The 25864-nt window shown below is 40.6% G+C and overlaps 2 protein-coding genes across 2 annotated transcripts; both read left to right on the top strand.

The window, feature by feature from the left end:
- The first annotated feature begins 945 nt into the window (after window positions 1-945).
- On the top strand, window positions 946-14163 carry LOC101167467 (serine/threonine-protein phosphatase 2A 55 kDa regulatory subunit B alpha isoform). The gene is made up of 10 exons (XM_004075021.4): window positions 946-1257; window positions 3443-3511; window positions 8591-8688; window positions 8819-8984; window positions 9441-9553; window positions 9857-10034; window positions 10147-10311; window positions 10392-10561; window positions 12466-12557; window positions 12650-14163. Exons 1-10 carry the CDS (start codon window positions 1251-1253, stop codon window positions 12927-12929), a joined length of 1338 nt encoding a protein of 445 aa, XP_004075069.1. The 5' UTR covers window positions 946-1250; the 3' UTR covers window positions 12930-14163.
- Window positions 14164-14385: 222 nt separating this feature from the next.
- On the top strand, window positions 14386-25201 carry LOC101167221 (BCL2/adenovirus E1B 19 kDa protein-interacting protein 3-like). Its single transcript, XM_004075020.4, has 6 exons — window positions 14386-14677; window positions 18763-18988; window positions 20806-20884; window positions 21132-21235; window positions 21922-22071; window positions 23560-25201. Exons 1-6 carry the CDS (start codon window positions 14542-14544, stop codon window positions 23606-23608), a joined length of 744 nt encoding a protein of 247 aa, XP_004075068.1. The 5' UTR covers window positions 14386-14541; the 3' UTR covers window positions 23609-25201.
- The last annotated feature ends 663 nt before the right edge of the window (window positions 25202-25864 follow it).

Genomic DNA, 25864 nt, shown 5'->3' with positions numbered 1-25864 from the left:
ATTACCAACAACAAAAATCTGACTTTTGAGACCAGAAAAATGTAGCTGTGTGGTCAAGGCTAAACCTTTTTTAGGTTTTAAATTTTTCTATTATATATTTTATTTAAAGTATTTAATTTGCTCAGCTAGCATATTATATTTTATACCATCAGACCAGTTCTAATTTTTAAAAACTTACTTTTTTCTGCTAATTTATCTTAAACTTTTAAACTTAGCTGTTAAATATCTTGCAGGTTAATTAAATGCAATCAAAGACGTTTTTGCAGTAAACTTAGTTTTTCTAATGTTAAGCATGAACATGCTAAAGTATAACGGAGCAGTAAAAGTATCAAACAGGTCAGTGTGACCATTGGTTTAATCCAGATGTCTGCTGACTGAAGCTCCAAAACGAATTTGGCTCTCTGGTTACAGAAAAATAAAACGTTTTTAATTTAAATAAGTAACTGTAAAGTAAAAAGAAAAAAAGCAAACTGACTTAAATGACCTCATACACAAACAGTTGAAGAACAGTACGCATTAACAGGTTGAACGAAAACGTTATGCCAGATTTTTGTGCGCCATGTACCACAGAAAATCAACTGGAGGTCAGTGAGCAAAACCAAAATTAAGGTGCACCGGATTATGAGGCCTCAGGGTGTCTTTTATTTTGAAAGGATGTCATGTCAACCTCTGTCAAAAGTTATAAACTATTTCATATTTTGAAAAATATATATTTTCTCTGTATGTTAATCTTTTTGTATGCAAAAAAAAATTATGTTTATCATAACAATAACATAAATACATATCGGTGTCCTATTTTTTCTAAACGATGAAGTCATATTTTTTGGTTCTGTTTAAGTATTAAAGGTTGCAGAGCCCTGCTTTTAGGCCTTTCTAATCTTTGACAAAACATCCGTCATGCGCGTGCACATTATAAAGAGGGTTTGGTTCACGTGCGGAAGAGACTCGAGGGGAGTTTGAAGAATTGACTTCTGGGATGCGGAGCAGCCGGCGGCAAGAGAGCGCGAGACACCAGCACCACCGCGGGGGAGTGAATGTTTCCAGGAGCAGCAAAGAGACGAGCGGGAACTCCGAACCGCGCAGTTTGACTTAAACACACACATTGTTCTGCTTTGCTCGGTGAACAGAGGCTGAGTGGAGGAGGGGGGGGAGGGAGGAAAAAAAAGTTAAGATCCCACGAATCAGCGCGTGGGAGTGGGAAGCAGGATCGTGACCAACTGACTGAGGCAAGCTCCACTGTCTGTCTCGCCATGGCAGGTAATTCGTCTGGACTGTGTTAAACGTTCTGAAAAAAAATGTTTTTTTTCATTGTTAAAACGTCGTTTCTTGGTCGTCTCTGCGTTCCGGGAGTCAGGTTTTATTCACCCACCAGTTCATTTCTGTTTTAGCTAACGATAGCTAGTTAGCCGAACTTGGCTAGTGCTAACCTAAGCTATTCACAGAACTCGACTGTCCTCGCGCAACAACAGAAACATTTGCCGGTTAAAGCTAGCTTACCAGTTACCGTTACAGCTGTTTTGCTGTTATCTACACAAATAGGTTGCATTACTAACCTGATAATGATATGCATGGCAGTTTAGCCAAATCTGTTAATAATTTTGTGGCACCGGCATGAAATAGTGTTAAGTTTTTGTAGCTAATGGCCGAGTATTTCGCTCGTACACGGAGGTTTTCTTTTGGTATACTTCTGTGCAAACCTCTTAATGGAATAACAACACACAAGGCTGCGAGTTATTAACCCAAACGTTAGGGCAAGCTCAAAGTAGCGCCACAGTTCTCAAACATGCATCGGCTAGCTTGGCAAGCCGTCATTGCTAGCTTTAGCGCAAACTTTGACATTGCTCACATGCAGGCTAGCAGGCGGGCCCACTGAGCTCTGAGGGAAATGTTCACGCAGTTTCTGCTTCAAAGGCTACAAGAGGCGCGGGATAACGACCATTTCATCTGTAGAGAATGCTCAGACTTTCTCTGCGATGTTTTTCATTCATTTGTTAGCTTTACTTTAGTAGCGAAGTATTGTGATTCCAGTGGGTGGGGGGGCCTCACCCCCCACCCCTATAGCAGACTTTGATTTTAAATTTGGTTTTAAAGGCATAGCAGAAACGTCAATCATGGAAAGTGTGGAATGCTTGCACGTCGTCCATTTTTTGAGTGACTCACATTTTTAGACAAATGCATTGCACAAGACTCCCCAATAAAACATTTGAGATATTTTGTTCCTCCAGTGAGTGTTTTGACTCTTTCTGGTGTGTATGCACAGAAATGATTGTACCTGCTTCCTTTGGGCTTGTTTATCCTACAAAATGTACTCTGTTAAAGTATGTGCTGCTACGTCAACCTGCTTTAAGGTGACTGTTGGAAACATTCGGTTTCAGTTTTGTAAGTGGCCACAATGATTGCAGTGCCAGAATTGTTCATGTATGTTGAGTTCCTCTTAAACCAGGCCTCAGCATGACCGCTGTTAACCAGCTACAAGACCTAAGATGAAGAGAACAGTCTAGCAGTTACTGACTGCACCCACTTTTATTGTAATTAAAAGATCATGTAGTTTTATAGCTGTGAGTTGACTCACTGGAACAGAACTGGTTTTGCAGGTGTAGACTGTCTCGAGTAATAGTGGTGTATCTTAATGTTTTAAGATATAGCTTATGTTATTTGCACATATTTATGTGGGACCAAACACAAAAAACTGATGGAAATTCATGTTGGCTGCATGTTTAGCGGACAGATGCACATTCCTGCATTACCGGCACAAATTTTAAGTACGGCCAAGTCTAAATGTTGTGGTTGGTCGCGTGTATTAACCTAATCCTAACCCTTCATCCGGGTCCGTGCAACCAAAGAAAAAGTCAGCTCTGGCTGCGTGTATTTTGAAAATTCTGTGTGAATGATCACTTTCTTAAAAAAGATGCTGCACAGTTTTCTACCTAAGTGGTGGTGCATGTGTGCACGTATGATCATTAAAATATTGCGGTAATGGTCAGTGGAATCATTGTTAGACCCTGGATCTCAGACAGGTCCCAACACTGATCTTTTCTGAAGTAATTCATGAATATTATTGAGCACAAGTTCTAACTGCTGCCACCAGGGAAGAGATGCAGGTCCTTCAGAGCCAGGACCAACAGACTTGAAAAAGTTTTTACCCATGCTCCATCAGGCTCCTTAATGATACTGTCAACACCCAGTCACCCTTTATGTATGGATTTGTACTTTTTTGGTTTTTAATATGATTTTCTTGCACTTTGGCATGTTGGCCACTTTCAATTCTGTCTTGCTCCTTGGCAGATGACAACGAAGTGTGTCATTCTTAAAAAGCATTTTTCACTAGGTTTAGAGCAATATTAAGTCAATAAAATCTTCTTCAGTTAAGTCATTCTGGTGTTTGAAGCAGACGGCAAGAAGAGTCACTGAAGATAATCCACTCATTTTTCTCTTCTCACAGCACCTGGAGGTGACATGCAGTGGTGCTTCTCTCAGGTGAAAGGAGCCATCGATGATGATGTCGCTGAAGGTACGAAGAACCATTTGAAATACAGTTTTGTTTAGAAAAATTAAAAATACAGGTATAACAATTTATTTTCAACAATTATTTGATTCATATCATTTGTAGTTGCGATACGAGTCATAGTGTATATTTGTTCAATTTAAATGATCCGATTTGATCAAGAATTAATGGCAAATTCATTCACATTGTCATAAAGTTGTTTTCAACATCAAAATAATAAAAAAGGAACACGATTAGAACATTCTACCACACTGAGTGGTCACATGTCTTTGCAGAACTCTGTTTCCACACGTTGGACTAGAATGATGGACTGATCATTTTTTGCTGCATCACATGTGTACTGTCTGCTGTAATGCACAAACTTATCATGGCTCAATCCAAATGGTCTTTTCCAATATTGATTATGGAATTATATCATATATAGGCGATGGATAAAAGGAATGTGTCCACACACTGTTTTGCTTATGCCGTCTATCATCTCTTTGTACAGTTTCGCTAAATTATTCAAACAGCAAACAAAAAAAATCAAACACACCTCTTTTAACAACATAGCGCAAGACTGTTGCAACACGTTATCAAGCAAATGTAGGGAATAGGTGACGATGCATTAATCCTCTGCTCTAAAGGCAGTTTGAGATTATTTGAAAGTCACCTAGTTTTAATGCTATTTTGTCACGCCTGTCTGTTGTTGATTTAATGTAGTTTCCTTCATGTAAGAATTGGATGCTTTTCATTATGCAACATAAATCAGTTGCTCAGTACTTGTCAAACCTGAAATCTAACTGCAGCCTTTAACTGCTTTAACAAAAAAACTGACTCATTTCAGTTAATTACAGGCTTAATCTGAACAAGTTCTAGGTGACTGTTTTGAACCTGATGCGCTTTTCAGCGTGACCCGATGCTTGAGCAAAAGTTGGGAAGGTATATTTCTATGGTGGCAGATCTCTGAGAGTTGTTTGCTGTTCCTGAGTATTTATTCAAATCGCATATCATCAGGAGCAGACGGAAAAAAGCCGATTTAAAAAAGAAAAGAATGCACTTGTCACGTTGAAAACACGCCGGGCGGGCCAAAAGCTCTGGTCCACTCCATTCTGATGCATCCACTTGTAGACAAATAGTAGGGATGGGTATCGTCACGGTTTTACTACTCTTATTGATACTGCTTATCGATCCGGTATCATAACGGTACTCTTATCGATACTTTTTGAGGACGGAAAATAAATAACAAATTAAGAACATAAAGTGTTTTATTTCCTCATTATGGAACAATGTTTTTTTAACAAAACATTTTACTTTATACATTTTCCAACTTGAAAAGTAAAATACATGAAAAATAAGAAAAAAAGAAAAATAAACAGCAATGTTTTGACATATTGCTGTCATGATGTAAATATAAAACAAATTAAATGTTTGAGTTCATAAAATCATCCCAGAGAGAGTCTCTGCTTCAACTCCGGCAGTGAAAGCTACGTGTGAATCTGATGCCGTGTTTCCATCTGACAGAGTTTGAAGCCAAAGCGCCTCCCCCGCCTCTCTACCTGCTTTTCTTCTCTAACTGTTCACCTGTTCACATCCTCTGCAGCAGCGAGTCGTTTTTTCCTACAAATAGCCAGACAGACCTCTCCTCTTCAGTGAGAATAGCAAAATAAATATCATCATTAATTAACATAAAATTGACTGACTTGGTGGGTTCAAATATGGCAGATAACGTTTATATTTTGTGGGTCACAAAAAAAAGCGACTTCTCCAGTACCGATAGCAGAACCGTTGAGGTCAGATCTTAACGATACTGCGGTCTTGAAGAATGTCGCCCCGGGGTTCGGTACCCATCCCTAACAAATACATCCATGTACGTCTTTGTTTTCCTCGTCTGAGCTGGAATCTGGATCAAAACTGTACGGCTGGGCAGCTTCAAAATTGCTCGCCATTTTTATTGCACCGCTAATGTTAGATTGGGAGTGTGACGGGCTGTAAGCTAGCGGGGGACTGTAAACAGATGGGTAATGGAAAATAGGGGTGGGCTTATTCCAAGCCAACAATCCTGCCCACAACTATCTAATGAACTCCTGCCGCCCTGCAGAAACTGTCCTTGTAACTATTCTCCAGTTTTTGGCTCGGTGGCATAATCATAATATACTAAAAGACCACTAGTTGTGGGCCTTTAAGTTATGTGACAGATTGGTTTTGCTTTTGTATCTGTTTTCATAGTTGATAGTAGGCCTGCACAATATACCGCATATTATCAAGCTGTGCAATATGCATATCGCAAAAGATGGCGAAATTTGCAATAAATGGTTGCTTTAAATGTGCCAAAACAAATCCCTTTATGCTTTTGACCAATGGGATGGAGCCCTTCACGTTGTTGACCAATCAGATGGAGCCCTATTATGTTAGATGTTTGCCTCCTATGTCGACAAGGGTCATTTGGAGTATAATTTTTTAACTGTTGTAATGAAACGGGAATGATGTTTTTGGTTGTTTTGCTCTTGGTTTATATACCGCAAGTTATATCGTTATCGCACTATTAATCTCTAATATCGCATTTCGCTAGTTTTCCTCAGATCGTGCAGCCCTAGTTGATAGAATTAATTTATCATAAAAATATAACGGAAGAATTTGTTCACACCTTAAGGAAAACACAGGCTTTAGGTTACACATTCAGTATCAGTTACTCTAATAAGAAATAATCATTTCAAAGCTACTGTATCTAGAAACCAGAAGCAACATGAGTGTTTAGTCCAATGTGGTGTTGGTATTTGAACAGGGGAAGTTGAGGATTTTAGCTGAGTGACTATTCTTACCCTAATGAGATTTTAAAGAAATACTAAATATAAGCCATGTTGGATCTTGTGAAAAAGGAGCATTCTGGCTTTCTATGACAATGTTTCCTCATCAGGAAGAAGTCATTTTAAAATTGCACAACAAAAAGTCGGGAACAAATGTATTTTTAAATGGATTGGGAATGAACGTGTGAGGCATCAGAAGAATGACAGTTTAGGGCGTGTCCTTGTGTAATGTCACATTTTCAGTGCTCTGGTGTATTTTACTTAAACTTTCTTTTTTCTGTGCATGCCTGTGAAAGTGACGCAATGTTCTCCCTAATTTTTCATTGGACTTGATTTATGCAGCAATCCCATGCAGGTGGATTGTGACTTTCAATAGCCATAAATAGTTAATGCATTTTAAACACGTGGGTAGTCATTATAAGGCTAATGGGTGTGGGCTGTAGGCTTTCAGACTGATGATCCAGTGAAATGGATTCTTTTGCGTCCTGTTTTGTCCTCATGATGCTGCTGACGACCACAAAAAGCAAAACGGCTAAATTCTTCTTTTATTTGAAATGTATTTGTTACATATACCCGTAGGCACTGATGAGGAATTTTAGCGTCTTTTGTACTATTTTTTTTTTTTTTTTTTTTTTTTTTTTCTGCTCAGAAGCTGTGCCTATTTATTTCTGGACAACTATAATTTAGGTAGACGTTGTAATGTCTTTATTATGACGGACCAAAGCTGTCAGAGATGAGAAGCTTCCTGATTTGTCTCTTCATGCTGCTTCCTTTATGCTAAAACACAACTCTTGAAGATGGAGACTGAAACAAAGCAGAACCCGTGATCTGTGCTTGATCAACAGGGCACAGCCCAAAGACAGTCCATGACCCAGACCTTAAGTAGCAGCACAGAATGTAAAACCAAGAAACAAATGTCCAGATGTTCTCTGAATTCATTTCTAGTGGCAAAACTGAACATACAAGCATTGTTTTGTGGCTTTTTGTGTTGTGTTTAGAGAAGAGACACTTTCGTCATTTGACAAATATACCGGTAAACCAAAAAGCTACATATTGAAATTAAATCCTTTCAATGTTTTGTGTACGAAATCCATTCACTTCACATGTAATGATGGCTTTTACTGTCAGCAGCTGTGTGCTATTCATTGGATAAAATGTCGAAGGCCGTCTGCAGTTCAAATACTGAACCTGACTGTACAGGAGAACTGGACTGAGTCACTCCTCCCCCCTCACTGGTTCTTAGGAGCTAAAATCCCATAGATGTCTATAGAGAAATAAACAGCTGTTACTCAGTCATCCTATTGGTAACAATAACCACTCTTGCTTTGATACCTTTTTAATAAGTTCTTGTTATTCCTAATTAGGATATTTTTTGTTTATCACAAGTTCTTCAAGTTCTAAAACTGACCAGTCAGATGCCTCAATAAAAGTATGTGGTCTCATGTTAACTATTTAAAACATTTGACAGATTTTGTGCTGCCTGATTTCAAGTGGTAGGGGTGTGGACTTTCAACAAGCTCACTCCTGAATGGCAAGAGTTGTTGCCATAGAAACGATGACTCAGACTAAACGATACTTGCATGGTGGTGTCCGTATTGCGCCACTGAGTTGTCTTCATGTGATTGGAGCCAGAAGTAAGCCATTTTCTTTGGATGACGCCATGTACACTCCAGTTAGTCAATGTCTGAAACAGTTAAAAATAGGTCCAGACTCCAAGCTTTCTGTCTTGTTGCCTTCAAACATCTTAAGTCTAGTTGCTGTTTGTTTGTTTTTTTAAGTCCTGATGAATCCGTTTTTGTTGTCTTAAATCTATCACTGTTTTCTTGTGTTATAATCTATGTTCATCAATGCTCTGGGCTAAAGGGAAAGTATGCTCAGGCTTATGCCTTCACCTGACATGAAGACCATCAACAACATGCCAGTGTCCTCCAGCAGCACAACACACAACCCCCCCCCCATGTTGGACATTGTCTTTCTGCTCCAATGGGCAACAAAAGGTTGAGCCACTCCGCATCTGTATGGGATTGTGCTCCAGCACTTTAAGTATCGTTCAGCTGTGTGTGTGGGGAAGAGAGGATAATTGGATGTTAGTGGGGTTGGGGGGGGCGTGAAAAGGGAAAACTAGGTTACAGATCATTTTCTGTCTGGCCCACAAGCCGACAGAAATCCTGGAGGAGTTTGGATTAACATGCTGATTTGATTTGTACTTGTTACCAAAAAAGTAACAAATACTTTGAAAGTACTTTCAAATGAAAGACTAATCCATTTTCCTCCTGTCTGTCTTTCTTTTTTTTTTTAGCGGACATAATATCTACAGTTGAGTTTAACCATACAGGAGAGCTGCTGGCTACTGGAGACAAAGGAGGGCGGGTGGTGATTTTTCAGCAGGAAATAGAGGTACAGCTACATGTGTGCAACGGGCATCTGCTTTAGAGGAAAGCAATCTCCTCTTTTTGTTTTTAGGAAACAAGGGGAATAATTACATGATCTGAGGCTGAAGTTCATTTTTTTTTGTCAATTTCAACAGAATAAAAGCCTGCCTCAGTTCCGGAGTGAGTACAATGTTTACAGCACCTTCCAAAGCCACGAGCCAGAGTTCGACTACCTGAAGAGTTTGGAGATCGAAGAGAAAATCAACAAGATCCGCTGGCTTCCTCAGAAGAATGCTGCACAGTTTTTGTTGTCAACAAATGGTAAATCTGTCACTTATTGACTCCAAACAGCTGTGATTACATAGGGAGTTATACCCTTGGTACAAATAAGCTCACTCTGTTTTTTGGACTGTTAGTCACAGTATAAGAAGCACTTTTGGGAGAAATTTAAGAAAATGGGAACAAAGACAAACATTTTTCATCTTGAAAGGCAAATCATAACAATGCAATAGACAACAATAATAGACGGAACATCTGCACGCTTCACTACCGTAACACAATGGTGCTTATTTAGCTTCATGAAACATAGGAGGAATCGGCGATCTCAGAAGCAACAAATGGAAATTGTCTGAGTAGTTTGTCGGAAATATTAGCAGTGTCAATAAAAATTTTTTTTACATTTCTGAAAAACATATTGTCAATTTTAGAAAAAGTTTTCAACATGAGTCTCTTTCACACTGTTTGTAGATTAAAAAAGTTGTTTGTTTTTGATTTCAGATAAGACCATTAAGTTATGGAAAATCAGTGAACGAGACAAGAGACCTGATGGTTATAACCTGAAAGAAGATGATGGAAGATACAAAGATCCCAATTCCATCACATCACTGCGGGTGAGTCAAAGGCGTCAGAGACACCTGAATGAGAATTTAAGAAAGCCTTTGAGTCACGTTTGTGTTTACTGTTGGCACAAATCAGAGTAAACAAAACATTGGATTTTGGGTTTTAAAGTTTTTAGCTGCTTAACATAAGTGTGACCTCGCAAATTAAAAGAATGGTAAAAAATATATGCGCGAGTTTGGATCCATGTTTTAAAGAAAGTCCAGTGCGGATAAAGCTGCGTAACCAGTGTGTATGTGAGAATCTCTAGACCTCATTCTTTTTAATACATTTTAATTTTTTACTGTTTCATTCAGGTACCTGTTTTAATACCCATGGACCTGATGGTGGAAGCCAGCCCACGGAGGGTGTTTGCCAATGCTCACACCTACCACATCAACTCTGTTTCGGTGAACAGCGACCACGAGACCTACCTGTCTGCAGACGACCTGCGCGTCAACCTCTGGCACCTGGAGATTACCGACCGCAGCTTCAGTATCCTCAAACACGTGCTGGCACTTCCTGTCAAATCTTGTTAGTAGCGGTTTAAGCAGCATGGGTACAATCCAGGCGGTAGTTTTTGCTCTCCTTGACCGTTTCCTCTCAGATATTGTTGATATTAAGCCAGCCAACATGGAGGAGCTGACAGAAGTGATCACAGCAGCAGAATTCCATCCTCATCAGTGCAACACTTTCGTCTACAGCAGCAGCAAAGGCATCATCCGTCTGTGCGACATGAGGGAGTCAGCTCTGTGTGACAGGCACACCAAGCGTGAGCATCCATGATGGCAGATTTCATGTTTTCTGACTCCAGACCGTCAGAAAGTTCTGAATTTTTTTCTGCTTTCAAAGTGTTCGAGGAGCCAGAAGATCCGAGTAACCGCTCCTTCTTCTCTGAGATCATCTCCTCCATCTCAGACGTCAAGTTTAGTCATAGCGGACGCTACATGATGACCAGAGACTATTTGTCTGTGAAGATTTGGGACCTAAACATGGAAAACAGGCCGGTGGAGACCTATCAGGTGAGGAGTCTGAGTGAGATGGTTACATAAATGTGAACAGAGCTTCATAAGCTCTGATGATCAACACTGACAAAAGTAGTTTCAGTTTAGTCAGGACAACAGAGTATTAGCGCCACCGTAAAATAAAAAAATCAGAGAATAAAGTTGTACATTTATGAGGAAAAAAGTCAAATTTTCTGATAATAAACTTGTATAACCAGACATTTTATGTTTTAAATGGCATTACTTTTACCTTGTAAAATGGCAATTTTTTTGAAGAATACATTTTACCTTGGTAAAATTTTGACTTCTTCCCCTCAATATAGTGTGATGTTACTTGTAAAATGTTGGATTTCTCGTTTTTTATGGAGGCCCAAATACTTAGTCGTAATTCTGGTCATTTATGCACAACAATAAAACAAAACGGTCTTGTCATAATTTTAGTATTCCACCTCAGGAGCTCCTCCTTAAATTCACTTACAAATTCTCACATCGGTATGTCCGCTCATGTGTGAAGTATGATTGTTGTATGTAATTCCAGTGTTGAATTAAATACCATGATGGCCACTAGGAGACGCTGTTTTGAAGAAAGCACTGATGACTCCAGGCTTGTAAAGCTTCTTAGATTCTTTAAATTCATACATTTACAACAAACTCCGGTTGACTCAATGCTTGTTATTCCATAACAAAAAACAAAGATACAAAAATGTAAAAGTTTTTTTCCATCAACCAAAACCTGTTAGTCTGCACTGCGCTTCTTCACCTCAGAGATCAGTCACTCCGACTCCAGATATCGTCTGCATCCACAACAAAACCAAATCCAAACAACTGAAAGTTGATCGTTCAGGTGTGTCCATACTGAAAGTAAATCCAAAACAAAAAGGCGTTGTCAGTTTTTCTGCAAACTCCAGCGATGGACTCGCCTTTTGTCTTCAGTCTGCTGTCGGCTCTCCAAGGCAGAGGTCCCCAAACGTTTTCAGGCCACGGATCAGTTTAATGTTGGACAATATTTTTACAGGCGTCAAATTATCAATTTTTTTATCTTTTTCAGTTTCCCTCAACTTTTGAGTGTAAAGTTGTATTCATTCTTTGTAAAATATCTGCAACTGTTTTCTGCTTCATCTGTGCAATAGATTTCATGTTGAAACCATTCAACATGAACAGATTTTCCCTTGACCACAACCGTCAAAGTGGAGCCTCGTCAGACTTTTGGGGTGCAACGGATTTAAAAAAAAAAAAACAGTCCCTTAAACTAGTATTTTCACACTATATTTGTAAACGTGAATCCCCTGTTTGAGCAATGTTAGACAGTTGCTGAATATTCTGCATTATTATTAACATTATGGTCTGTGGGAGCAACTGTCACAATAAATCCACATGTTGAGAAAAGACTCCTGTCTGTTAGATGCAGATATCTTTTATTTTGAAGTCAAGGGCTCTTCTGTTTCTTCACTGGATCTTTTTTGCCTAAACAAACTTTTCAAATAAGTTTATTTATTATTCTTTTTTTTTTTTGCTGGCTTGGGGGTCTCAATTTAGCCGCTTTAAGAAAGTGACGGATGGATTTTCAACATGTGACCGAGCGACTTGACGCGCGTCAAGACTGAGTTGGATGTGGTTGAGAGTCCAGTAGTTTTTCAATAAGTCAGATTCAGAATCAGATTGTAAATAAAAGGGGTAAAAAATGAAGTTTATGGGATGTTTTGCCTCAGTGGCCCGGTACCAATTGTTCCCAATAGCCTGGGATGGGGGAACACTGCACTGAAATACAACTTCATCATTTGGACCAGGGCTTTACATTATCTTGGCTAAAATATGAATTTGTCCCAGATTTTCTCTTGATGTTTGTTCTTTTGTGACAACATGGTGGTGCCGTTGAGTTTTGGCTTTGCATTGATGTCACACCTCCCTCTTTACCTGCACAGGTTCATGAATACCTGAGGAGCAAGCTGTGCTCGCTCTATGAGAACGACTGCATCTTCGACAAGTTTGAGTGCTGTTGGAACGGCAACGACAGGTACCAGCACAGCATAGAATGGTTTTGTATTTAGACCTGGATTGTTCTTGTTGAGATCTCACCTGCATTTGTTGTCACCCCCCCTTTTCCAGCGTGGTCATGACCGGCTCGTACAACAACTTCTTCCGGATGTTTGACCGCAGCCAGCGGCGGGATGTCATGCTGGAAGCATCCCGTGAAAACAGCAAGCCCATGCAGGTCCTAAAACCGCGGAAGGTCTGCGCCGGAGGCAAACGCAAGAAGGATGAAATCAGTGTGGATAGCTTGGACTTCAATAAAAAAATCCTGCACACTGCTTGGCACCCCCAGGACAACATCATCGCTGTGGCGACGACTAACAACCTCTACATATTCCAAGACAAAGTAAACTAAGACGAAGGCAGGTTTGTGAGAGATGAGGTGGAGAGATTCTCATCTTTACCACTGGCAGCCTCACCCAGGATGACCTGTGGGGGTGCAGACTCCCAGCATCCCTCTGTCACCTCCAGGTGACCAGACTTTGCCACTTTGTTTTGGATGTGGACAGAGGAAGACGCTCTGGCCCATCATCAGTCAGTCTGGGGGGTGTAGTCACATCTGCCTTGTTATTTAAGTGATGTGCCAATTTTTTTTTTTTTTTCTTCTCTTCAATGTTTTTGTTTTGTTCAGACAATTTGCTTCTCCACTGTGGGCAATAGTTTCATTTCTGACTACAGGCACGCTCATTTTTATACCTTCCCCTAAATGGTTCTGTAGTAAAACAAAGAAATAAACACTTTAGTGTGTCCCTTTATTGCCCTGTGCCATTGTGATGTTTATTTTTCTAAGGAAATGTGGAGTTTTTGACTCTATGCGAATACTGTTTTAGTCTGTTCCTTTGAGGATCCAGCAGTTAACAGTTGTGTCCTCCTTTTTTTTTTAAATTTCCTTTCACTTCCTGGTTGTTCCTACTCCACAGCATCACCTGACGGTTGATTTTAAATACAGTGAGTCCAGACTGGTCCACTGAGGTTCTCGTCCTGCTCACTGTTTCTGTGCCTCAGGCTTCGGGGTGGGCGACGTTCCCAAGCTCCACAAGAGATTTATTTTGTTTTGAGGTTGGCTCTGTCTTAAAATCATTGTGGTTTAGTTCTGATTTTGTTGTGTGTGTTCAACAATAGGCAGGTATGAGAGAGAGCCTATACAAAGATAACTATGATTGTCATATTTATATACAAAGAAAAGAGAATTTGACTAAGAGGCTTTCCGTCCCTCTTTGGGATATTAAGCTGACCTTAAACAGATCTTTTGTTTTGGGGGGGGGTTTGTCTTCCCATAGTGAACCATTTCTCTAAAGCAGCCCTTCTGAACAGGAACTTGGAATTTGACACTGGACTTTTATTGCTGCACCAACGGAAGTACTTGGATATTTGTGTTGAATGACTGCAACTTAAAGAGAAAACGTTATTTGAGGCATTAAGGCGTCTTCAGTGAGGATGAACTGCAGTCGCTGCTGCTTTGTGATGGCACTCGGTTCTCCAGAACACCACATTTACCTGTAAACTAGGGATATTGATGCCTCTGATAATGTGTAATTATAATTTTACTGACGGAAGAGGAATAAAAAAATAAAGGAACTACTTTTGCATCCTTTTGATTGTTTTGATTCCTCAGATCTAACCTATATTGGGTGATACTTCATTTACTTTGAGAATTAAGGGGAATTTGTTTATTTAATTCTATATCTAATGATGTAAGGTGAGCTGTTACCTATATTTCGTAAAGACTCCATCAGTATGAAAAAAGTGTTACGTAAGTACGCCCCCCCCCCCCCCCCTCCGATTGAGTATTTAACGAACGATGTTACGTCATCACCTAGCCGTGAGCAGGCGTGCCCTCGCTGCTGCTGCTGCTGCTGCTGCTGGTGGGAAAACAAACGGCAGCGGGACTTCAGATCGGCTGCTCCCTCCTTCTGCCGAGACCCGGACTAGAGCAGCGGACTCTTGTAGTGTCCACGTCCGGATGTATGCCGAACAGGGCACGAGCGCTTTGCACTGATCCGAGTCCTGAATGCAACCCACCCTGCTCAACACAAACCACCATGTCTGACGCTGCTAACACTGCCTCCACAGACAACAACGGCGGGGACTCGGGGCTAAACGGTAAACTCAAGCCTAGCCAACTACTGCAGTTTGGTGTTTACGCGCTTAAATTGTGTCTTAGTTGATGTTGACAAACATTTAAAAACTATGGTTTATCTATAATACAAGTCTAAATCCCTCGTCGTTTTTCTTAAAGCTCACGTCAGCAAATAAGGCGGGAGTTATTAGAGCGTTATCTGTTTATTGACAACGTTTGGACCAATAAGATTGAGACTTTTCTGAATGACGGGCACGTGGTCCAATCAGTGAGTGTTTACCAGGAAGGGAGGCGGGATGAAAGAGCTGTCAACAATGACCGATTGAAGAAGTGATAAAATAGGTTAAACGACATTTTAAAAACTATGACCATAACTATGCCTCACCAAAGCATCAACTATTTATTTTTAACATTAATTTAGACGAAATTAAGAACTATTTTGCCCCCGATAGCTACGGATTAACTTTTAAATTGTGGGTCATAGGCTTTTAAACTTTTTGTTTGTAATAAGAACAACCTAGTTGCCAAATTTAACAGGATTTCATGGTTGATTTATTTCTTACGTTATGTAATTTTACTGTACTATTTATCGATTTTTTTTTTTTTCATTTTCCTAAAAAGAAAAATACAGGGAAAAATAACTCCAATTGACTCAAACGCAGTTAATTTGCGCTCCCTATTGAAAAAGTAAACAAAGAGGCGTTTATGACGCTGCTGGGCACAGAGCTGCCATGCTCATGGCATGCAGGCGTGGTGGGAGCAGAGGTGGGGGGTTCAACTACAGTCTATTTATGGCAGAGCCACAAGGACACGGACACGAGTAAAGTTCCAGCATTCAACCATGACAGCACATCAGTTAAAACAAAGAGGAGCTCTTTAAATGTAGTCATGACTCTGAATAATCCATGTATTGAGTTACTGACAGTTTGAAAACAAAAACAACAGGTTTGCTGCCATCCAACTGAACGTTAGGCCTTCTCTTTCTGCATATTTAATACAATAGATATGTATTTCGTCTAACAGACTTTGAATTCATTTGTTGCTGGGAGACGATTTATAAACATTGCCTTTTATTGGAGGATTTGTTTTACGACTTTAACCCACTCATTGGCTGATTACATTAATTACTATTCACTGTAAACAGATTTCAGTGTTTTTCTATGTGAGGCAGTTTTATCAAATCCTTGTTCAGGGCTAAAAACATACAGATCTGCATAGAAAGAGTTTATTTCTGGAACATATCACTTTATATGTCCTGGAGCTCCACTTTAACCCCTGGCTCAGTCTGATCAGCATTCTTGTGGCAACACTTTTTCCTAAACTCACGCAACAGCTGATCATCTCTGTGCCGCCAGAAGCTCCGGCGCTATGGCAACGTGGTTTTAGTCCGGCCAGAGGAGACAAAGGCCTGCAAACAGGCGGCTTGGCCTGCAGTCTGCTGTGTAATCCACAGGATGCTGAGTCCATGCCTGTTTAGTGGAGGGTGGGATTCGCTTTTCGGGTTAGCTTTTAACCGGCCTGTTGATGTGTACGTGCTGTTTGCTTAGCCTGACATGGATCGGGGGGTGTATGTGTATTTTGGTGAGGCAAGTGTTTTGATTGTGGATGATCGGGATAGTAACATAATTTCCCCCACCCTTCATGTAAGCTAGCTCTTGACACTGTGTACCTTTTTGCGTTGCGATGCTCGAGCTCACGTACCAGCTGGGACCGCGTTACATTTCTCAGACGAGGTCTAGCGTCTGGTCACGCTCGCAGTGGAGCGTGTATTACATCACACAGCAATAAATAGAACTTTACTCTGCAGGTTCTTTGACAAACACTTTCATTTATGTCTCCTCACAGTTTAGGATGAGCTGACAGGTCGTGATGTGAGGTCCCTGGAGTCTGCGTGACGCCTGCCAGGGGACTGACATGGAGACTTTTTGAAATGTCATTAAAGAAGATTTGGCTCATCAGAGCAGCTGTTTCAAATCATCTAATGAGAACAACCTGATTAAAATAATATTTGTTTTTTGCGCACAGATGATTTTATCCACCTGTTGCTCTAAAAAACTCCGTCTTGTTCTGATTTTGGAGATTTTCCTCGATCTTTGTGATTAAAGTGAGCTTTAACCTTGTATGTTATTGTAATTATGCATATTTTTTTATCTTCTAGTACTACTATGTTCATGCTGGTGAGGCACTGACATCATCTGTCAGATTCACAAACAAATGAACTGTACAGAGTAGCTTATTCACCATTTGATTTGCAACAGGTAGTCTGTGTTGTTTAAAATTTCATTTCAACATTTTTATTCTGTTTACAAACTGTACCATTAAGAAAAAGCACCCAAAATGGATAACTGGATGGCTGCACTTGACTTTCTACCACTAATTCTATTATCTTCTAGTAGTGGTGTCTCATTCTCTGGGATCACCGGCGCCCTCTGTCTTGAGGCATGTGTACTACAGGCCTCACCTAATGTATTTCTAATGCGCATTTTTAGCGGATAAAAAGGCTACATGGGCCACAAGCTGGCACCAATGTAATCAGACAGCTGGCGAGAAATAAAAAAACACACTTTTTTTCTTAAAAAATATTAGATTTTTATTTTTAAATAAAAACGTATATTTATCTTATTTAATTTGTGTGGGTTTTTTTAAGGCCTCACCTGCCTCCCCGGACTGCATGTCACTGCTATACTACTATAGTACTGCTATAACTATAATTAGTATACTGATGATTGCCACACTTGGTGTTTTTAACACATTCTTGTGGCATTTTTTTTCATGATGTTGTGAAAATATTGTATTTGTGATGTAGAAAACACGCTGGGCAAGCCACAAGCTCCCTGCTCTGCTCCATTCTGATGCATCCAGTCGCAGGCGAATAGATCCACGTACGTCTCTGTTTTCCTCGTCTGAGCCGAAATCTGGATCTAAACCGTTTGGCCGGGTAGCTCCAACGTTGCTCACCTTTTTTGTTTCACTGGTAATGTTAGGTTCAAGTTGTAACAGGCTGTAAGCCAGCGGTAGGGGCATGTAAACAGATGGGTGATGGGAAATGTTGTCCACAGTTCTGACACAAATTTGAAAATAACTGCTGTTACTCTGCAAAAACTATGTCCTAAAAGAACAACTGTTTTTTTTTTGGCTGAAAACTGTTTTAAAATACATCAAAATGATTGGAGTTGGATTTTAGGTGACCATAATCCTAAAACATCTCTTGCTATGTTCACTCTGGTCATTTGACGCACATTAAGGAACGCACTTTTAGCCCATTGTGTTCACACTGGACGTGTAGCGAGGGGCTTCTTCCTCGTCTTCTTTTGTGACTATTTCCTAGCGCATGTCACCTAGAGTTGGAAGAGGCTTGGTGTGAAATGTTGAAGGGGTACAATTTTCGTAAATCTTGCTCCAGAGTTTTTCTTTCACGGCTCTATTCCGATATATGAAAGACTTGGTGTCGTATTATTCCAGTTAGGTAAAAAACAGAAGTTTTTCATTCTCGTGATAAATTTTCAGACATTTGGCACTTCAATAAATTAAAAGGGACGACATCCATACGTCACGAGTTCCTGAGTAGTCAAAGTTTGAACTGGCTTAACTTTCAACGCGCGTTCAATGGACTTGTACTTAGAGCCGGAAAATGGTAGTAGAAACTTGAGTAGCGGTGTGAACATACCATCTGCATATCCTTTTTGTTTTACTGCATTGAAACACACAATAGTAATGTCCATGGATCCAACATCTGACGTGGTTTCTACAGGGATTTCTGTTGACCTCTCTGAAATATCACAGTTGTTACACATTCGAGAACTTAGTGGGTCGTGTATTGGAAATAGTTGGTATCTTTTATGAAACAAGTCTTCTTAATTTCTCTCTATTCATTAACTTTCTTATATAAACGAACTTTAATATTATAAATCCATGATGTGTTTGTAAACCTCAAATATTCTTTTAACATTGTGTTCAAAATAAAAGTGGAACCATTTGTTTCCACGACGATGTCTTTTGTGCATCGTCTTACTATGGATGACAGATATTTTCGGGCTTGATTGTACAAGTTTAATCCATTCAAACTGGCCTGAAAAGAACTTTGTTTTGTGTGCTTGTTTGTCCACAGGGTCCTGGGTGGAGTTGGAGATGAACCGAGCTCATCAGGCTCAGGCATCCTTGACGGGGGGTCTGGCCCCCGGCCTACTGCCACTCCCTCAGGTGGAGGAAGAAGAGGCCATAGTGGGGGGGCTCGAACACGTCCCGTCCTCTTCCTCAATTCACAACGGAGACATGGAGAAGATTCTGTTGGACGCCCAGCATGAGTCGAGTCGCAGTAACTCTTCCTGTGACAGGTGGAGAAACAACTTCCCATCATGCCTTTGTACAGAAGAACTCTCGATTCATTTAGGCCGAATTAAAATTCCTCCCCTACCCCTACATTTAGCCCTCCCGCTGCTGAGTGACATATTTATTTCACAAATGATCTCTTTTGCCAATGGCATTTTTTCATCTGCTCCTGATTCACAACAATTTGAATAAAGAAATACTCAGAAATGCAACTTTAAGCTTAATTTCCTTAATACATACTGTATGTCCTTCATCAGAAAAAACACGTTGAAAACACCAGTTTAAACAGAAGTGTGAGATCAGAAAACAACATATTTAAAACGTGTATACTAACACATTTAAGAAGTTGGTTTAGAAAATCGCATTAATAGTTTTAGTGGATTTAGTTTGTTTGTTTTGGAGCCCAGGAAGACTCGCTTCTCCTGTTTTTTCAGGACGAGTCACAGTTTCATCTGAATCCGAGCAGATAGCTCCTGAAGTAACTGCTTACATCACCGTTCAACTGACAGAAAGACCCTGACCCGTTCTCCGGTCGCCACATCATATCTTTGTGATAAAGTACATCTCATAAGCTGCTGTCCTGTCAGCCGCCGGTGAGCCTCAAGATGTTTCCAAACATCCCAGCCACCAAACCGCCGGGATCTCTGGACACAAACATGGAAAAGAATTACAGCTGGAGGCTTTTTATTGACCTTTTGGTAATCCCTTTGCTAATACACTTGAAGTTTATTTTATGAAGCATACTTGAGTATAAGTACAAGCATAGTAAAAAACACTCTAGACCATACATTTGTAGTGTAGGAAGTAAACTAACTGAATACTTCTTCAGAATAAATTGGAACATTTTAGGTTTACTATACATAGAAAGTTTGTAAAAAGTAAACTTCAAGGATACTGCCTCACTTTTAGTATAGGCTATATACATGTAGTATACTTGGACTACTTTTTCCTAAGATATCTGTCAGCAAAAGACCGTAGATCATTTTCTCATCAGAAACCTGATTTTGTTGTTTTTTTCTACACCTACTACTGTTTCAGTGCAGCAGTTTTAGTTTCACTATCACAGGACGGGCTTTAGCAGAAAAAAGGAAGCAGTTTTTGCACTTTTTTAAAATACATTTTTATAACCAGGAGCGGAAGTCCATCCCAAGCTTCCGATCAGGATATTGATCTCGTGGTTTAAAGACTAAATGAAGATGGCTCTTTTGGCAATTAAACTTAAAGTTGCATGATTGAGTATTTCTTTATTTAAAATAGTTGGAAATCAAGAGCAGACAAAAACTGTTGTATGAAAAAGATTCTAGATGTGACGTAAAAGTACAACGGACGGGTCACAAGCTCCACTCTGATGCATCCACTTGTGGGCGTCTAGATCCGCGTACGTCTTTATTTTCCACATTCGAGCTGGCATCTGGCTCCCAACTGTAAATGGCAGGATAGCTCTGAGATTGCTCACCATTTTTGTTGCCCCCATAATGTTAGGTTGGGGCTCTAAGTTAGCAGGAGAGCATGTAAGCAGGGAGTTTTCATGTGGGGATGGGGTTGCTCCATGCCAACGGTCCCGCCCACAACTCAGAGGCAATTTTTTTTTCTTTTTTTCTGAAACTTGCTTTTGATTAGCTTTCTTGTCCTAGAAACTATGTCCTAGTAAACGACAGGTTTTTGATTTAGGCTAAAAACGTCATAACCGCAATTAAAACACCACCGGAGATGCTTTTACAATAGATCAGGAGATTACTGGAGTGGGACTTTAGGCTTTGGTGTGAACAGACTCCTTAAAAAAAGAAGGCTGATGTGTAAAGAAGTCTGTGCTCCTTTCCAGCCCCCCACGGCCACACTCCCCCCAGGACGAGGGACAGATCATCTTCGACGTGGACATGGCCGCCAGAAGAGACAGTCAGGTAAGCGCTCGCGTGTCCCCTCAGCTTCTCCATCCGCCTGTTGCCATGGCAGCCGCATGAGCAGCTTCCCGCCTGTAGTTTCTATGGAGACGGCTGCCTCTTAAGGGGAATTTTCTTTGCTTATTTTTGTCAAACCTGGCGCTTACAAGACACAAAAACTGTTTCCTTGTCAGAAATAACTCCGACATGCATCAATTTTGGTGTTTTTACGATCGAACACTTTCTATCCGTTTTTATTCCCCTTTAGTCTGAAGAGGAAGTCTCGGACAAAGAGAGGGACATGGACATCCTTATGAAGGATGCAGATTGGGTTGCCGACTGGTCCAGTCGACCGGAAAACATTCCCCCCAAGTGAGTATGTGGTGTGTAAACATGAGCCTTCTCTGTCCAGGTCAGCGGAACACTCTCAGTTTGTTTGAACAGGAAAAAAAAGAAAGGGGTTAGTTGTCGGGAAGATGTTTGGATGAGTAGGATGGAGCCATCTGTCCTGACAGAGCAGCACTGGAAAGAAACTGATAATGGGTTAGTCATCAGCAAAGAAGAGACTTTTTGGTGAAATGAACAGCCGATGGACAGATTTTCCCATTTGGCATTCAACTGGAGTTGTTTTTATTTTATTTTTTAACCTGGTTAAACGTCTTCTAAAATAAAACCAAAGTACTAAAATAAAACAAAAAAAAACAAAAAACTATCAGGAGGGGCTAAAATACCATGAAATAATGAATAAAAAAAGTGACCCATAATGCTTTGTTGTTGCGCTTTGTGTTCAGTTATCGACATTGACTGTATATAAGCGATGGACTGACTTACCCCTCCCCAGTTTACCAAACAGGAAGTACCCACTTGCTCCAAGAAGCCAAAATCCCATAGACGTCTATAGATAAATCAGCGGCTGTTCTTGCTTTGATACCTATTTTTTCACACAATCTTTATCAGATTGGGTTTTTAACTGATGTCTTTTATGGTCTGACAGGATTTGAGCTGTTGGGGTTTTTCATTTGACCTGCAGACTCAGCTGTGCTTCTCTTTTTCTGTAGGGAATTTCACTTCCGTCACCCTCGGCGCTCCGTAACTCTCAGCATGAGGAAGACTGGCGTCATGAAGAAAGGAGGAATCTTCTCCGCGGAGTTTCTCAAGGTCTTCATCCCCTCGCTGCTGCTATCGCACGTAATCGCTCTGGGGCTCGGGTGAGTTTCCTCCCCTCTTGGAAAGGGTTTCTGGCTGTGTTTAAAACACATTTTTTTTGCCTTTTTTGAAACCATTTGGGTTTAAATCTTGCTTTTGACTTGATTTATTTTCGGTTGCTCCCAGAGACTCAAAAGCCTTCAACATTTGTGCATGAGAACTAAATCAGGAGAAATATCTACACAAAATGTTTTTTTTTATTTTAACTCGACAGTAACAGCCCAGTTATTTGTGTAAATGCCTCCTAAATCTTTGATATTTTTTTATTTTTATTTTCCTGTACTTTCCTTGTCTATGCAGCAGCTGCTGATTGCCTCATTTTCCGTGCTCAGCAGTTGTCAGACTCCACAATTGCTCTGTAAACATAGATAAGGAACAAAACCAGAACGCTGGTGATGTTTTGACAAAAGCACACGCTGTCCATTCTATTCTGGTTTTTTACAATCGGATCAAACTCTAAAGCTGAGAGTTTGCTCTGGGTGGGAACGGAAATCCCAAACATTGAAGGTAGATGCAGTCGCTTCGTCGACATATTTACCGACCCAACTGGACACATGCAGCAGCCAATGAATGTGAGAGGGCGGGACAGGACAAAGGGTTAGGTAACAATGAAAATATGAAACCTAAACGGATTTGATCAAGAATATTTGGACAAAAGTTTTCTTTAGACATCAGCTTGCAGATCGATGCTTTCAGAAAGCTTTGCCCCCCCCCCCACACACACACAAAAAAACAAAAAAAAGTTGTGAATCAATAAAAACCTAGAAGGAAAGGAGAAGTTTTGGGCCATTTCTGCCTTAAAATGCAGCTTAATGAATGCTTGCATTTAAAAATGTAACAAATTTTCCCTTTTGTGGTTTTCAGGAATCCCTCTAAGAACCTTCTAGTATGTCAGGCAGAAAACTGTCCTCGTATTTTGACATTTTATTTGCCTTTTTAATCAGTTGACATTCTCTCTAGTATGTGAACTTCCATCCAAACTCCCGTGGAGGGTCTGGCCCTGAATGGTTTGCTGAACATGATGCAAATGGCTTAAAATGTTTCTAAAAATACTCTGAAAAATTTAAACTGTTGCTGCAACACAACCCTGAGTTCCTCTTACCCAGAGTCTCCTCCTGATCCCTGCAGAACAATGACAGAGAGTGGGGACAACTGTGGGTCACAGTGATGCAGGACAGACGGGCGGAGTTTAGTCTGCAGCACAAGTGTGGTTTGGAACTCTCTTGGGTCCAGATTTCTATTTTAATGCTTCAGCAGTTGTTGATAGAGGCCAGCAGGGGGAGCTGTGCAACCAGAGACGCAGTACCTTTCAGCAGAGCGAGGAACACATGAACCAGAACTTCTCAGTCCTGGACTCCAAAGCCCCCCCAGCTCCAACTACAGTTCTTTGGGAGTTGAATAAGGCGGGAGGAGAGGGGGGGTCATTCTGTCTGTCTCCTTTTTGATCGACTGCAGTTCTCTAGCTTTAACATCTTCTTGTCTCCTCTCAGCGTCTACATCGGAAAGAGGCTGACCACGCCCCCCACCAGCTCCTTCTGAGCCCCAAAATGAAGAGAAGTGCCTGGGAGGTGACCATGAGATGTTGGAGAAAAGTTTTGCTGTTCTGAGTATGCCCTCCTCTCCCCCCTCAGTCCTGCCTGCACCCCCCCCCCCCCCCCCCCAGCCTGAGATATGACATGTTCTCAGGAGAAACGCATCTGCCTTTTCCTTCGTCTTTCTTCCTCCTTCCGATTTTCTTGATTCTTTCTTATATCTTTCACAAACAGTATTGAGGTCAAATTCTCCAGAGTTTCAACCTTCGGAATGGGGGGTTTAGTGGGTGGGTTAAAGCATTGAACCAAACTCCTGTACTGCTGTGCCCCGGCACTCCACCTGCAGAGACTTCCACCGAATCCAAACGACTAAAAATGTCCTCATGCCTTTTTTTTTTTGTTTTCTTCTGTTGTTGTCGTCCGTTCTGGATTGTTGTTTATTTGTTTATTAAGCCGTTTTTATTCAGTGGCCAACCGCCTCCGAGACATCACCCGCACAAGAGCCCCCAAACGGGTGGTGGAAAGGTGGCAGGTGTGCAGGCGGGCGGTGTCCTCTGTTCGTTTGTGTCGCTCGTGAGTCCATAATTCACCCAAACCAATCAACCTTTGTGTTTTCTTCTGATACATCAGAGTTTCATGCGTGTCCAGGAAATCTGCAGTGTGTGGTTTTCCAAAAGTCAGATGTTTTGGTAAAAATTGAGGCAATACAACTCAGATGGAAGGACATTTTCTTTTTGTTTTTTTTACAAGAAAAAGCTTTTGAAACCTCAGTTCTGAAGATTAAAATCTACATTTAGCCAATCCTCACCCCAGAATGTTTGCCAAAAATGTGTTCAACACCAAGACAAGAGCTCCATGATTCTCCAGTGGGAGTGGGACTTTCACTGCAGCTTCTTCTGGAAGGAGAAGGGGAGAGTTGATGATGCGAGACAACTTTTTTGGGAGTTGTGGCATCTGCCAATGCAGAGGTGTGGTGGGTTTCATTGTGAGCCGGCCCACCATTAGTGAGGTTTGCTGTGGAGAAGCTCAGCCGCATCCAGCACGTCCGAGTGACCCCTGGAGAGCGCCCTGCACACCAGCTGCAGGAAAATCCAAGTGGTCAGTGTTGACAGATTCGTTAGTTGTGACGCGGACGTTGCTGCATTTTCTAGGTAGGAGAACGAATCATTTTTAAACTGTGTCATGTGATCCAAATAAATCCTGGCTTTGCCTTGTTTCCTTGACTTTGTCAAACTTTGAACACAGATTGATAGAAAATTTCCGTCTGAAACAGTAAAACGATCCTCTTCATAAAGGAGCTTTCCGTTTGTCTTTGTACACGCAGAGTTTGAAAGTGTATTTGGGATCTTTCCTGTCGTGTTTCATGTGTTTTGAAAACATTTTTCTCCCCTGGTGAGACCGAACACACAGATTTAAAGTCAAGTTTGACTAAATTCACAGAAGCTCTTTGTTGATTTCAGTGCCTGATGACTGGTAGGAAGAGTTCCCTCAGACTCTGATCAGCTGATCTGCATTATTATAATAATGTATTTGCTTTATTTTGTCCCCCTACATTGGAGAAACGGATAAAGACTGTCATTAAAAACGACCTGAAAGACGACGTGTTTTTTCTGTGTTCATTTAAAGGGATTTTGATTTACACTCATGACATGGAAAAGCACAAATCTGAATCCTCGTCGTTTTTTGGGACATTTGAGCTCACGTACAAGAAAATAATGATATTTTTTTAGATAAAGAGGAAATTATTAGAATATAAAATAATAATTTTTTACACCAAAAGTGAACAACAGAATCCTGTTGGAACTGGCAAATATCACAAGCTGAGAGAAGCGGTTTTACATGAGCAAAAAAAATTTTCAGTTTGTTCTGTCAAAAACATTACTGCATCTGTTAACACATTTTCATGCCCAATTACCTCGTTAGTCTTCCAATTTTTTTTTATCATTTGGATATTTGGTCAAAACTCTCAATCTACTTTTTGTTCTTCCTAACCCCTTTTGGGGTGGCAAAGTTGCTGGAGCCTATCCTATTTCCTGCATGGTTGTAATACTTTGAACTTTTTGTTAATTTTGCTTCTAGAAAGGTAAAATCTTGACTCTAAGCTAAAAACACCTTCATACTTAAATAAGACCAAATCATTTTTAGGACGTATAGACAGAAAGATGGGATCCTTTTTCAGAACATTCTGGAATTTTACAGCTGTTTTGAGAAGATGATTTTTCCATGTTTCCAGCTTTTTCGTGCTCTGTTTCTGTAAAGCTGA

Source organism: Oryzias latipes, chromosome 12 (assembly GCF_002234675.1).
Source record: "Oryzias latipes chromosome 12, ASM223467v1".
Lineage (NCBI taxonomy): Eukaryota > Metazoa > Chordata > Actinopteri > Beloniformes > Adrianichthyidae > Oryzias > Oryzias latipes.
Note: the sequence above shows the minus strand (reverse complement) of the source record. Positions and strands in the feature narration are given on the sequence as shown.

What these genes read in the sequence shown, in the direction of transcription:
- LOC101167467 (XM_004075021.4), top strand. An exon ending in GTTTTTGTTGTCAACAAATG is followed by an intron (nt 8,985 to 9,440) that starts GTAAATCTGTCA and finishes TTTTGATTTCAG; the next exon opens with ATAAGACCATTAAGTTATGG. An exon ending in ATTCCATCACATCACTGCGG is followed by an intron (nt 9,554 to 9,856) that starts GTGAGTCAAAGG and finishes TGTTTCATTCAG; the next exon opens with GTACCTGTTTTAATACCCAT.
- LOC101167221 (XM_004075020.4), top strand. Translation starts at nt 14,542, where the DNA reads ATGCCGAACAGGGCACGAGCGCTTTGCACTGATCCGAGTCCTGAATGC. An exon ending in AGTAACTCTTCCTGTGACAG is followed by an intron (nt 18,989 to 20,805) that starts GTGGAGAAACAA and finishes GCTCCTTTCCAG; the next exon opens with CCCCCCACGGCCACACTCCC. An exon ending in CCGCCAGAAGAGACAGTCAG is followed by an intron (nt 20,885 to 21,131) that starts GTAAGCGCTCGC and finishes ATTCCCCTTTAG; the next exon opens with TCTGAAGAGGAAGTCTCGGA.